This window comes from Peromyscus maniculatus, chromosome 11 (genome assembly GCF_049852395.1).
Source record: "Peromyscus maniculatus bairdii isolate BWxNUB_F1_BW_parent chromosome 11, HU_Pman_BW_mat_3.1, whole genome shotgun sequence".
Classification (NCBI taxonomy): Eukaryota; Metazoa; Chordata; class Mammalia; order Rodentia; family Cricetidae; genus Peromyscus; species Peromyscus maniculatus.
Genome location: NC_134862.1, coordinates 100,596,216 through 100,610,400, shown reverse-complemented (window position 1 = coordinate 100,610,400; position 14,185 = coordinate 100,596,216). Strand labels below are relative to the sequence as shown.

The window sequence follows — 14,185 nt, the reverse complement described above, 5'->3', positions numbered from 1 at the left end:
GCTCACAGAGATTCCCTTGCCTCTGCCTTCCAAGTGCTGGGGTTAAAGGCATGCACCATCATGCCTGGTGATTTTTTAAAAAAATTTAATTAAAACTCATTTGAAATAATCTCCTAAGACAAAGTCACATGGTTCTAGAGGCAAGGATGTTAACTGTCAGCTAAAAAAACTAAGAGTAACTGATTTAAAAAGAACAATTTGCCGGGCATGGGTGGCACATGCCTTTAATCACAGTACTTGGGAAGCAGAGGCAGGCAGATCTCTGTGAATTCGAGGGCGGTCTGGGCAACAGAGTGAGTCCCAGGACAGCCAGGGCTACACAGAGAAACCCTGTCTTGAAAAACCAAACCAAACCAAACCAAATAATTTAATGGAAACACGCTGGGTAGCTGTTTGTACTGTTCATAGAGAAAGCTATGGCAATCTTGCCCAACCTATGTGATTTTTTTCTTCTGTTTTCTTTTATTAAGGGTTACTTATTTTTTTCACATCTAGCTAGGCTTTGCCATATGGCTTCCTTTAGCTAATAAAGACAATAGATGAAACAGAATGGCTTTTATCTGGCAATATCAAGCATCCTGAGAACGAGCCCACACTAGCTGAGAGTCAGAGGAGAGAGACACCTCAGGCATCTCAGCTAAAAGCCGGCACCTTCTAGACCAGTGGTTCTCAACCTGTGGGTCACAACCCCTTTGGGGGTTGAATGACCCTTTCACCGGGGTCACATATCAGGCATCCTGCATATCAGATATTTACATTATGATTCATAACAGTAGCAAAATTACAGTTATGAAGTAGCAACAACAATAATTTTATGGTTGGGGAATCACCACATGAGTAACTGTATTAAAGGGTTGCAGCATTAGGAAGGTTGATAACCACTGGTCTAGACCATTAATGAGGTGACCTTTGACTACCCAGTTCTGTCAAGTCTCCAGAGGACTGCAGCCACGAGTGACTCTGGACACACCAGAACTACTAGTGGAATCAAATTAAAACTGCTGAAAATGATGGAAGAAGAACAAAGACAACAGTCATAGTTTTAAACCACGAAATCTCAAATACCTTGTTATACAGAACAGGTTAACAGCAGCTCACAGGATTGCTAGACAGACTGCAACACTAAGGTTAGACTATCGAGAGAAGCCAACAGCAGCTAAGATCAAAGCCCCAAACCCATATGTAATCTACTGACACACTGTGGCCTCATTATTGGTTCAAGGTCACAGTTTATACAGATACCAGAGGGACCAGCTGTGACATACAGCCACCATGGCAGTTCCTCCAAGAAACCATATGTCTCATGGTCACTGTCTATCACCACAATGGATTCTCCAACACTTACACTTATTACTAGTTCCCAATTCAGTTTGTTGCGGGAACCATTTGTCCAGACCACATATGGACCCTCACAGCAAAGGAGATGTAGAACATCATGAGAGCAATAGAAACATCATGCTTTCTAGTTCCTGTCAAGACATATGTCAGGAATTCCCTTTACCCAATAAACTCACACCATGCAGTCATATAGTCATAAAAGGAACAATTAAGTGTACATTAGAGTTATTTAATTCAGTTCAAATTAACTGATTGGAAAAAGTAGCAACAGAGATGCAACAAAACTTTCATTGAAAGAACAAAACACTTTAGCCTTGAGTCTACTGGATAGGCAGTCTCTCCTTAGGTACTAACAAGGCAGCTCTGATGCAGGGCACACGCTTCTGCTACAATAGGTGCTAGATAAGATGCCGCATCAAATTAATCATCAGCACACGGCAGGTTCCCAAAGGGAAGCCTTGCCTGGCTCGCAGCTTTCCAGAGGAACCTGAGACAGGAACACAGGTAAAGGAATCCTCACATTATCTTTGCCTCACCTGGAACTACACTGAAGTAATGTTTGATGGCGATGGTCCCTGATAGCGTGGAAAGAACAGACAGCATCCCTAGTTTCAAGCTATCATAAGGAGTCTGGAGGGCACATTCACAGAGGGCCTGAAATGCAAGGGAGAAATGAACATTAAAATTTAACACATCAACACATATGTATTTCTATACTCTCAAACTTATCTAAGTTCGTTAGCATCCCTCTGAAGACATGAAGACCAGCTGTAGTGTGGTGCTCTAGAACAGGAAAAAGGACACAGGTAAAACAGAGACCCAGAGGAAGCACAGTGTGGTGGCAGGATGACTTGCTAGCATTAGTTTATTTATCTTTTCCTCCTCCTTTCTGGTTACATTTTCCCAGTGCTGAGGTTAAACTCGGGTCCAGAATATTCTAAACAAGGGTTCTACTACTGAGTTCTGACTCCCACTCCATGCTGCCCGCCCATTCCTAACAAACGTACTGCACTAATAATGTGAATTGCCAATAAAGGGGAACTGGGTATGGTGCTACCTTCTCAATAATTGAGTACATGTGAAACGCGCTGGCTCCAGTTGTTTGGCCATTACTCTGCTGACAGAGTAAATGTCACAGCACAAACACGGTGCGGGCCTGTCCTTCACTGCACTCAACAGCAGCACGTGCTCAGAGCACAAGGACTCTACTTCTTCCGGGGAATGTAGGCCTGTATCAGGATGACTGTCTTGTTGAATTAAACTAATTCCTAAATTTCAGAAAATAAGCAAAACTTACAAGGAAAAATTTAAAATTTTGGAAATCATAAATGTAGTAAGGTCCCAATAAAACCATTAACAGGATTTGGAGAGGGATGTGATTTAGAACATCTAATTACAAATATTACATGGGAATTTTTTTTTTTTTGGAGACAGGGTGTTCAGGCTGGCCTTGAATTCACAGATATCTGCCTGCCTCTGGGTGCTGGGAGGATTAAAGGCATACACTACCACTTCAGCATGGAAAAGAAGTTTTTTTTAAATTCAGAAAATTTCTGTCAAGAAATAGATGCAAATACATACCAGAATTTAAAATATGTTAATGACATTTCAAATCAGATAAATCACTTAACTCGAAGGAACAACTGGTTAATCATCTGGACAAAATAAAACTAAATTATTTTCTTATGGTTAATAAAAAAATACAACTATAAAAATTATTAAGAGTCAATGTGATGCCAGGTGTGGTGGCACATGCCTCTAATCCCAGCACTCAGGAGGCAGAGGCAGGTGGATCTTCTGTGAGTTCAAGACCAGCCTGGTCTGCAGAGCTAGTTCCAAGACAGCCTGGTCTACACAGTGATCTCCAGGCCAACCAGGGCTACATAGAGATCCCTCAAAAAATAAAATCAACAAAGAAAGTCAATATAGAGTAGGCTGAAGATACAGTTTGGTTTGTAGGGTACATGCTTAGCATGCATGAGGCCTAGGGTCCATCCCTAGCAGTACATTAACCAGGTGTGGTAGCATGCATCTGTAATCCCTGCACTTGGGCAGTGGAGGCAGGAGCATCAGAGGTGCAGGTCATCCTTGATAAGATCTAGTCATTTTTAGGACAGCCTGGGTTATGCGAGATCCTATTGTGACCCCTCCCACCAACAAACAAAACAAAAAAGCAACACAAAAGGTCAATATGGAAAAACCTAATTGACAAATTACATCACATGAGGTCAGTTAACAGGCCAGGCAGTTCACACAAGGTTCCTGCTAATAATAAACAAAACCCAATGAAATTGGTATAGACACACTTTATAAAAACCCACTTAAATATTGAAGGTATTTAAACTCACCCATACTTTCCAAATTAAAGGTATTATTTTAATTCCTCTTTTGGAAACTCATGTTCACAAAGGTTTGCCAATGCCAAAAAGTCAGAGTACGAGAAATGATTCTAATTCCTACCAGTGAGGCTGGAACACAAAGGGACACTGTACAGCTGGGAAGACCTCACCACTGTCTGCTAACAGCAATGTCCCTAAGGTGGACTGTTGCTGTGAGCAAAGTTTCAGAGTGCACATACAGCAAGCACATTCTCGCCTGTGTGGGAAAGACAGGCACAGCTCCTTGCGAGCCAGGGGAGACATTTACTCGTGAACAGTCATCACCTCTGCAGAGGAAACCAAGAGAAGAAAGACCTGTGTGCCTCACTCACTGTCCAGCTTGAATTCTGGGAAATCACCATGTTCATGGATCTATTTCCTTTTTCTTTTCTCTCTTTCCTTCCTTTCTTCCTTTTCTTTTCTTTTTTATTTTATGAGACAGTGCTTCTCTGTGTAATAGTCCTAGTTGTCCTGGAACTCACTTTGTAGACCAGGTTAGCCTCCAACTCACAGAGATCCACCTGCTTCTGTCTCCCAAGTGCTGGGATTAAAGGTGGGTACCACCACTGCCCGGCTCATGGATCCATTTTCAACCAAAAGAAAAACCTACTCAAACAACTGCATCAAAAGCAGCAGCTGCAAACAGGAGCCCGGGACCAGGAAGAGTCAGCAGACCGCTGTAAATGGGAGAAGACAGTCAAGGTGTGCAAACAACGCTGACAATTACACCACAAGGGGGAGTGCTCGCTGTGCCTGAGATATGGTAAACTGAGGACGGGTCAGACTGTGGAGAGCCCTAAGAGTTAGGCAGAGACATTTCAATAGAATGAGAAAGGACAGAAGGAAGCTGCTGAGAAGAGTAATGGCTGGCAGAGCGCTAGAGAAAACGACTCTGGCAATGGTAAAGAAGAGAGTTGAACTGAGTCTACCAGGTTGATCGCAGTCCTCGGGGGAGGATTTGCCCTGGAGGAGGTGGGAATGGGGGGTAAGCTGGGGGTAAGCGGAGGGGGTGGGAGGGGGGAGAATAGGGGAACCTGTGGCTGATATGTAGAACTGAATGGTATTGTAAAATAAAATTAAATTAAAAAAAAAAAAAAGAGTTGAAACTTACAAACAACCTACACATTAGGCAGTGACCCACATGGGCAATGATGGGCAATGAGATGGCTAAACTGTAGATTACAGGATAGAGATGAGAGGTATTTGGGGCTTTTGGGAGGGGGATGCTTGGAATTGAATCCAGCTTTGTGCATGGACCACACATGCACTCTACACTGACTACATTAGGAAATAGGTTGAACATGAAAGATCCGATTAATATTAAAAATTTTCAAACCTGGTGGCCAGATGTTGAGTCCATTTATGTAGACTAACACTCTATCGATTAGAAGAGAAGCCAGTTTTAGAGGATGGACAGAAGGTAGGAGATACAAAATCCAAGAAGCAGCAGCCACTAGACATTTGGGAGTCTGAGACCTACTTAGACTACATCACAATTCTGGTTCTTCTGTTTGAATCTGTGATTTGAGTCACAGAAATCTTTGAATGTCAAAGTCTTTACCTGTATATGAGAGTAAATATTTATAAAGAACTGTTGGTTTTTACATAAAGTATCTGTGAAAAAATGCAGGAAATCAGACACTGGCCACTGGGTAAAGGAGCTGTGTGGACAGCAGAAGCAATCACTGAACGCCTCGGCAGTTCAGGAATTCTCCATGAGTGCATTAACATTAGAAAAAACTGAATCAGGGCTGGGATGTGGCTCAGTGGTAGAGTACTTGCCGACTGTGGATGAATACCACAAAAGAAAGAAAGAAAGAAAATTAAAATTTAAAATAAAAGTAGGGCAACATCTAATGTCTGTAGGATTGAAGCCAGTGTTCTGCAACCTGAGAAACGATGATGCCAGAAAACACACAGGCTGAGCTCGGTGAACTGGGCAGACAGGTGGAGGCTCCACACAATGGTATTGGGACACATCAGAACCACAGAACTTCATAGTGGATAAGGGGGTGATAAGTACAGAGGAAACACACGCCACAGAATGGGAAGAGTATGTAGCCATAACTGGTAAGTGTCAGGAAAGAGAAGGGGCAGTTGGCAGTGTTGAATGCCTTAAAAATCTAAAGTGATGTAGGTAGAAAAAGATGATTTAGTATTATCAACACTGATGATGGTCTTTTTAATTTAAATGTCTCAACAAAAGTAAAAGGGAAACAGATCTAAATGCAAAAAAATAAAAGAGAAGTAATTTACAAATATAGCTTCTGAAGTCCAAATGAAACACTTTTAAAAAACGATTACTACTTAAAACTATAGCTTTTATGTAATTTTTTAAAAAGAATTCTACCATTTGAAAAGCTAAGCAAAACATGAGAAAATATTAAACTTTGATAAAATTACTTACAATATAATCATCTTATCTGTTATGGAGCACATTATCACAAACTTAACCATGGTCTCAATATGCACAAAATGACTCAAAGCTTCATTGATCCAAATTGGAAAAAAAAAAAAAAAAAAAAGCTTCACAGAGCAAATCACAAAGTACCTTAGAGATGTCACATTAGTCACATTTCAATGACAAAATAGGTTTCAAATATCTAGTTCAAGGACATTCCCCATCATTCTCACAGGATAACTTGTAATATCCACAGAGGGGTCAAACAACTTCTTTAAATGGAATCTCTCACTCACCTATTGCTTTTCTCCTGATTATCTGGTCTAAATATTCACCCCCTCAATTCTGGTTCAACTCCCTGCTCCAGCCGAGGCCCTGTGTGGAATCTGCTGTTCTTTGCATTGGTCTCTAGATACAGGTTTCTTCTCTATCCTGAGTGGGACTGGCCACCAGGGACGTGTTCCAGAAACATCATAAACAGATCATCGTCAGAGCTGGCGAGAAGGCTTGCTTGAGAAGTAGGGGCACTTGCCGCCAAGCCTGACAAGCTGCGTTCACTCCCCAGAACCCACACAGCGGAAGGCAGTAACCCAGTTCCGACAAGCTATTCTCCGACTTCCGCATTCATGCCAAGGCATATGAGCGCCCACCCTGGCCCAACAAATAAATGCGTATTCTTAAAAGGCTACATTTCTTGTAATCCCATTTATACAGTCTATATGACAAAACTGTTTTAACTTTGTGACTATTATGTACGTATTATATGTATGTAACTGACAGGTAGGATGGGCATGTCACGGCACACAGGTGAAGGTGAGAGCATGCCTTGGCAGTCTGTTCTCTCCTTCTTCCACCTTCACGTGAGTTCTGGGGATTGAACTCAGGTTGTCAGGGTTACAAGACAACTGCTTTTATGTGCTGGGGCAGAAATCAGATTGGTGTTCTTAGGAGCTGGAGACAGAATGGCTCTTTAGACAAACCTGAGGAAGCTTTGGGTGAGGACAATGATCTGCTCTTCAGTTTGTGGCAGTGGTTAGAGAATGAATAAGTATATAAAAAAGTCATCAAATTGTGGACCCAGAAAGCTTTCTATAAATAAATTATACCACAGTAAGTTTTAAAAATGCATTTCAAATTAATGGCAATGATGACATTACACAACATAATTTATGGGATATGGTCAATATGTGAAACAGGAAATTAATAGCTTTAAGTGTTTCATTATTAAGCAAGAAAAATGAAAATAAAACACTGGAAAAGCACAAGAAAGCCAAGTTCCTGGAAAGTGCAGGCTGCGTGGAGCACAGCACAGGGCACTGGGTGTGCATGCTGAGTCCAACCTCAGCACTGTCAAAACCAACCAACCAGAAAGAAAGGAGGCAACAAGAGGGTATGCACAGATGGACAATATTAAGAATAAAGTAAGTGTGCTGTAAACTGAAACATTATGAGCTGGAGAGTGTGACTCCCATGCAACCGACTCACAAGGAGGCAGAAAACACCACAGCGATGACCAGAGTAACGGGACATGTTCTCAGAGTTTCCTGGATAGTCTCAGACTCAGGTGAGTTTACGGCACAGTAGCCATGCCCTCCGTGACTGTTTCTAGCTGCTACAGAATGTGGAAAGAGAAAGCACCCAGTTCATTTTAATAAGACTGTGTAGACTCAACTCTAAAATTGACTGAAGTCCAGGAAAAGGAAAGGTCCAAAATTACCTTACCCATCATTTAGCTTTTCAAAGAGCCTTAGAAACATATTTGTCTATAGCCAGGAGGTGGTGGGGCACACCTTTAATCTCAGCACTCAAGGAGAGGCAGGCAGATCTCTGTGAGTTAAAGGCCAGTCTGGTCTACAAAGTGAGTTCCAGGACAGCCAGCACTACACAGAGGAACCCTATCTCAAAACACCTCCCCGCCACTGCCACCAAAAAAGAAAGGAAGAAATACATTTGTCAGCACCACAGCACACTGCTGCCCTCAATCTCTCAACTCCCTGGCAATCCTCTGCTTCTAAGTGTAACGTTGTTTCTGCTTCTGCAAACCTCTTTCCTCTCATTCTCATCCACACGCAATCATTATTTTTTCCTAATTAACTGAAATGAATAAATAGGGCTGGAGAGATGCTCAGTGGTTAAAGACACTTGCCCTCAAGCGTGATGACTGGAGTTCAACCCCTGGAACCCGCGTGGTGGATGGAGGAGAACATCAGCTCCCATAAGTCATTGTCCTCTGATCTCCATGTGCACACACATGCTTATCCTCCCAAACAGATAAATAAGTATGAAAATAAATGAGGAGAATCACAAGGTGCTTTTTGTTTTGTTTTTATAAGTTGGTACCACTTGCCCACCCACCCACCGACATTAGCACCATCACCCTGTTCTCTTCCTGACCCTGTGTGAAATCACCCAGGACACTGGCTCCCTTCCAGGCCCATCTACTCAAGGACACTGCCCTTGTATGCCTCCTCTCTGGCCACTTCCATCTGTATGAAGCAGGGTGTCCTCTTCCCAGCTGACAACAGCAGCAAAACCATTTTGTGTTGGTAAAGACAGAGCCAGGCTGCAGTCCTCTGGGAGAATGCAGGTGCAGTATGGTATGACTCTACACTCTGACTCTCAGCCAATAGGCCAGGAGCAACAGTATCTCATGACTACTAATTTATTTAACATTTATTATAATAATGAACTTTCAAATAAAGTAGTCCACATTGCATTAGTCAGATCCAAGGCCCATTCATCTCAATGACTTCTATTCAGTTAGAATAGTCATTCTGAAGCTGTGGAACTTCACATTGGATTTTACACTTTCACTATTTTTTATGCATTTATTCATCAACAAACATTAAAAAAAAACCATGACAGAGTTAAGGCTAGGAAAATTGTTAGCTCTACAATCTCTCTTAGCACTCAAGTGTCTCTCTCATTGTTATCCACATCCTTTCTACCATGTTCTTTCACTAGCAGTTATCCAATCTGGAGGCTTTAAACACCATCTGCACCCTGGTGACTCTCATTTTGGGACATCAGCTGTATCTGCTCTCTGAACTCCAGACACAGATGTCCTTAACTTCTCCAACTGGATGCCTCTTGTTTATTTTCTTTCTCAGTGTCTTACGTATGCAGATTTCTTTCTTTCTTTTACTGTTTGATGATGTCCTACATATACACAATACACTGTGAAAATAGTCACCTGCTACCCTCTCTTATGCCCCACCTACTCCTACAGACCTTCTTCCTGACTTGTCCCCTCCCTACTTTCATGTCCTATTATTTGGGCAGCTCTTGTGCAGGGAACCAAGGCTGTTGTATGTTCATGATCACACTGGCCATGTCATATCCAGAACATCTCAAACTCTTACTCTTCACTTCAGGAAATGAGATTCCAGTTTACTCATTCTAATGGTGACTCCATTTATGGAAGGCAAAAAATCTTAGAGCAGTGACTGATTCTTAACCTTCCTAATGCTGTGAACCTTTAATAGAGTTGCTTGTGCTGTGGTGACCCCCAGCCATAAAATTTTTGTTGTTACTTCATAACTGTAATTTTGCTACTCTTATGAATAGTAATGCCAATACCCGTGTAGGTTGCAGGTTCTGGGAAAGACACAGTGCAGTCCGGCGATGTTCTCTGGAGAACTCTGCTCGGTCTACCTCTAGTGTCCAGGGTCCAGGAAACAAGAGAAGGCAGCAGACCCAGATCTCAGGTCTTCAGGGCCCTCTCTTGGCCCTGCCTTGTAGGCGTGACAGTTACCAAAGCCTCAATGGAGGTTGGAACTTCCAGACCAAAGCTGGAATGGCTACCTACTACATCTCCCTTTTGTCTAAATAAGAAGGTTCTAACTTAATACAAGACTATATACAAAGGAATGGTTATCAAATATTGTCCAGGAGTAATGAGGGATAATGACCTAGATAAGATGGAACTACAATCAATGCAAACAATATCAAGCAAGAAACACATACTTAAATCCAGAGAAGTATAGAGCATAGGTAAATGTATGTTACAAAGATCATTCCAAAAGGTGTCCTATCCTAAAGAACCTGAATCTAATACTTAATATGTTCTGTCTAAGATATTACACACACACACACACACACACACACACACACACACACACACAAAGTTGTAACTATAACTGCTAGTCTTCAATCCCATCAAAGACCTAAGAAGGAATATAATGGTACCTGAGAAATGCAAGATGGATGGAAGCAACTTTAGGGAATCTTGCAAGAGTAGACCGAGACAGCTGGCAGCCTGGACAGTCACCTAATGTTTCTCAGCATTGCTGGTGCATTCAAACTGGCTACAGGCCTAGAGTATCTGACAGACCATTTTCAGAAGCAGGAATTCTGAAAGACCATCTTACGATGGCTACCCACTACAGGGTGGTTCACAACCTCCTGGATGTCCAGCTCCAGAAGGATCTGATGCCTTCTGGCCTCAGACGTCATCTGCACTCACGTGAACACACATTCAGATGTCAAATAAGCAAGACAATTATCTGATGACAGAGGGACTAAAATATACATGGCAAGACACAAGTGTACAAGGATTTTGCTATGGTTTGTTGAAATTTAAACCACACTGAAGTATTGGGGCAAAAACTTCATCTGACCATGGTACACCCTGGTTCAGGTAACTTAAGTGTTTCTTTTTCTTAAGTACTATGTACCTGAATATTCTCCTTACTCCAGGTGTGTGGTGTCTTATTAGCAAGTAGCTTCAGATCCTGCACAGCAAGTCTCTTCACTGCTTTCCTGGGGTCATTCTTCAAATACTGCAACAGAAGCTGGATCTACAAAGACAGCAAAGTCACTCTGTGAATGGTGTCAGTGGGGACAGTGCTACCTAGGCTTTTACATTACAGAGAGAACACCTTCAGATCAGAGCTCTCCCTATTAGCTAAGGACTAAGGTTTGAACTTCTTTCTCCTGGTACACAAATGGTACCATAGGATCTAGCATTAAGATACGCCATCCTTTCTTTCCTAACAACAACACACTCTTCTACGTATTTCCTAGTGTTTTTTTGTCCTAGTTTTTCTAGTGTTTCTTTGTCCTACAGGGCTCACAAGAATAGTGCTGTAAATATAAATATTAAAAAAAAGAGAGCCGGGCGGTGGTGGCGCACGCCTTTAATCCCAGCACTCGGGAGGCAGAGCCAGGTGGATCGCTGTGAGTTCGAGGCCAGCCTGGGCTACCAAGTGAGCTCCAGGAAAGGCGCAAAACTACACAGAGAAACCCTGTCTCGAAAAACCAAAAAAAAAAAAAAGAGAAATTCAACTGACCTTTATAAGAGACCTTAACATTATTAAAACGTAGGGTTGCTTCTTACTTTTTATCACAAACTAAATGTGTACATTTACAGATAAGCAGTAAAAGAAAGTGGAAATTACCTGCTTGGGTGTGTCAACCAAAGAGGAGGCTGCAAGAAGAGTAAAAGTGTGCAAGGACACGATGACCATTTTGGTGGAGGGGTAGGCCGTGACCAGCTGCTGCAGGAGCTGGCGGGCACTGGAGGCCAGGATGGCGTCGTGGTGCATGTGCTGCAGGATGGGGATCAGCTTCAGCTTCAGGTCCACTGGTGTGGCTAAGCCTGAACACAACAAATGGCTTCAGGTGTCTGATCACAACTTCATGATAGTTCTCAATTTTTTTTAAACTAAAAATAAGAAAGGTCTGATTTAATTAGCTAAGTTTCATTTAAAAACAATTAGTACAAGCTGGGCGGTGGTGGCACACGCCTTTAATCCTAGCACTTGTGAGTTCGAGGCCAACCTGGTCTACAGAGTAAGGTCCAGGACAGTCAGGGCTACAGAGAGACCCTGTCTCAAAAAATAAACAAACAATTACCACAATATATCATAATGGTTGTAACATTAAAGATAATTAACTAGAACTAATCAGTAAGTTCAGTAGTTTTTCAGAAAGTATGGTAATAGAAACTGCTTTATTTATTAGTCTTTGGAGACATGGTCTCTATGTGGCCCTGGCTGGCCTGGAACTTGCGATATGGACTGGCTGGTCTTGAACTCATAGAGCTCTGCCTCTGCCTCCTAAGTGCTGGGATTATTAAAGCGGTGTGCCACCATGCCTGGCACACTGCCTTTAAAAGGCACAGTAGGGCCAGCAAGATGTTTCTCCTGCTTAGTTCCTGCCCCTGGGCCCTAGAAGGCTGTAAGAACTGCTGGGACTTGGGCCACATTAGCCACTAGCAGGAGCTACCTAGCCCTTAAATGGTTCCTCTAGAAACTCCCCTTGAATCATCTGTTTTCAGAGATCATATGAACACAGCAGGCCTTTCTTATATACCTACTCAGGGGCTGGAGAGATGGCTCAACTGTTAAGAGCACTGGTTGCTCTTCCAGATGACCTGGGTTTGAGTCCCACCACCCAAATGGTGGCTCATAACCTTCTGTAACTCCAGCTCCACAGGATCTGATGCCCTCTTCTGGCCTTCATGGGCACCAGGCAAGCAGGTGGTGCACAGACATACATGCAGGCATAACACCCTTACACACAAAATAAAAATTTAAAAAATAAAACACAAAACCCTGCTCAGTGAATGAGTGATGTTCTTTCTGATGTTACAAAGCTAGCCTCACAGGAACACCGTTTTGGTGAAAGAAAAAAAAAGGAGGAAGAAAAGACAAAGGAATAAAGGGACAGGCTAAAGCTCTACCTTGTTCTCTGAGTGCTTTTTAAAATTATTTAAGTGAGCAAATTCTCTACCTTTAAATTACAAATAAAATACAGCTTTCCTAGAGCATACTCTAGAGAGGTAAGACAGCACAAAGGTTAAAAGCAACAGACTCAAGACCAAATGGCTTGATACTCTTTAGTTGTGTGACCTTGAACAGATCTCTGTGTGGAAAGATCTGATACATCACCAAGCTGCATGGCACAGCAATGCCACTTCTCAGAAGGCAAAGTGAACAGTGCTCCTGAGAACATACAATGCTGTAGCCAGAGCTCCTTTAACAAATGCTGTAAAGATAATATGGGATTAACACATGAACTATCCTTTAGGTGAAACTAAGTCATGATACAGAATTGGGACCTGATTTTGGTTGCAAAACCCTGGAGGGATGTTATCAGACAGAAGCCCTGGCTCTGGGTTCTGCTGGCACTGACATCCCTCTCTGCATGCTGCGTCCTTTCCTTCCTTCAGGTTACTTCATTAGGGCTCTGGGATCAACCAGGTAAAGCAGAAGTCCTCCTACCGCCCATCATGTCACTGTGCTTGGGACTCTCTCCTTATCAGTTCTTTCTGCAGTCTTTATACATCCCGTCTACTGGACCTGTCCACTGCTCACTCAGCTCCTGACTAGAACTCAGGACACATGACAGAAAGGGCCTTGCTTTATTTCTATACCTAAGTATCTCGGGCATTTTTGGCATATAGAAGATTCTTAGTATTATTTTAAATAATGACTAGCACACAGTAAATACCTAATAACCATGAACAACCATTATTAACAGGACTCCTATTAAGTCTCTTCATATTACTAAATAAAATGTACATACCTTGAATCATTTCACTGATTTTGTTACATATGCCTACAGCAAAATCCCTTTAGAAAGAGAAAATTGAAACAATTGGCAAAAACATTTAAAAATCAAAAAATTAAGTGAAATTAAGTTTTATAAGTGCAAAGAACACAATTATCACTTAAGCAATACTCCAAAATGGCAGCTAAGACTGCAGGTTCTGCCAGTCCATCCAGTCCTGCACTGAGGAGACGCAGACCTGTGGAGGCTGCTTCAGTCTACTTCTCAGCAACCCCATCAGAAAGAACCGAGGTCACCACTACCACACGTGAAGATATACCTTAACATACAAGCTCTGACTATATAAGTAATAAACAGGCAGTCCTTAGCACTGAAGGGGCTGAGACGCACCAGGAAATACAGACAGATTCTTCAAAGACCAAACTACTTAAAAGAAGCTATGTTCCAAGACACAGATTCTTGACTCTAACAGAAATATCACCCAATATCAAAGTCTTAATACCAGGAGCATTTGGGATAAAATGTTATGTAATATGGGAGAAAATATAATCAA

The 14,185-nt window shown here is 42.2% G+C and overlaps 1 protein-coding gene across 2 annotated transcripts in view; it reads right to left on the bottom strand.

Moving 5' to 3' along the window:
- The window catches only part of Ints7 (integrator complex subunit 7), a 60,886-nt gene that overhangs the window by 26,990 nt on the left and 19,711 nt on the right, over window positions 1-14,185 (bottom strand). For both annotated transcript variants that reach the window (XM_006972103.4, XM_076548224.1), the window contains exons 5-8: window positions 13,648-13,694; window positions 11,517-11,716; window positions 10,794-10,916; window positions 1,875-1,992 (exon numbers count right to left, since the gene is read on the bottom strand). In XM_006972103.4, the coding sequence (XP_006972165.1) occupies window positions 1,875-1,992; window positions 10,794-10,916; window positions 11,517-11,716; window positions 13,648-13,694 (488 nt within the window). The remainder of the gene's footprint in view (window positions 1-1,874; window positions 1,993-10,793; window positions 10,917-11,516; window positions 11,717-13,647; window positions 13,695-14,185) is intronic.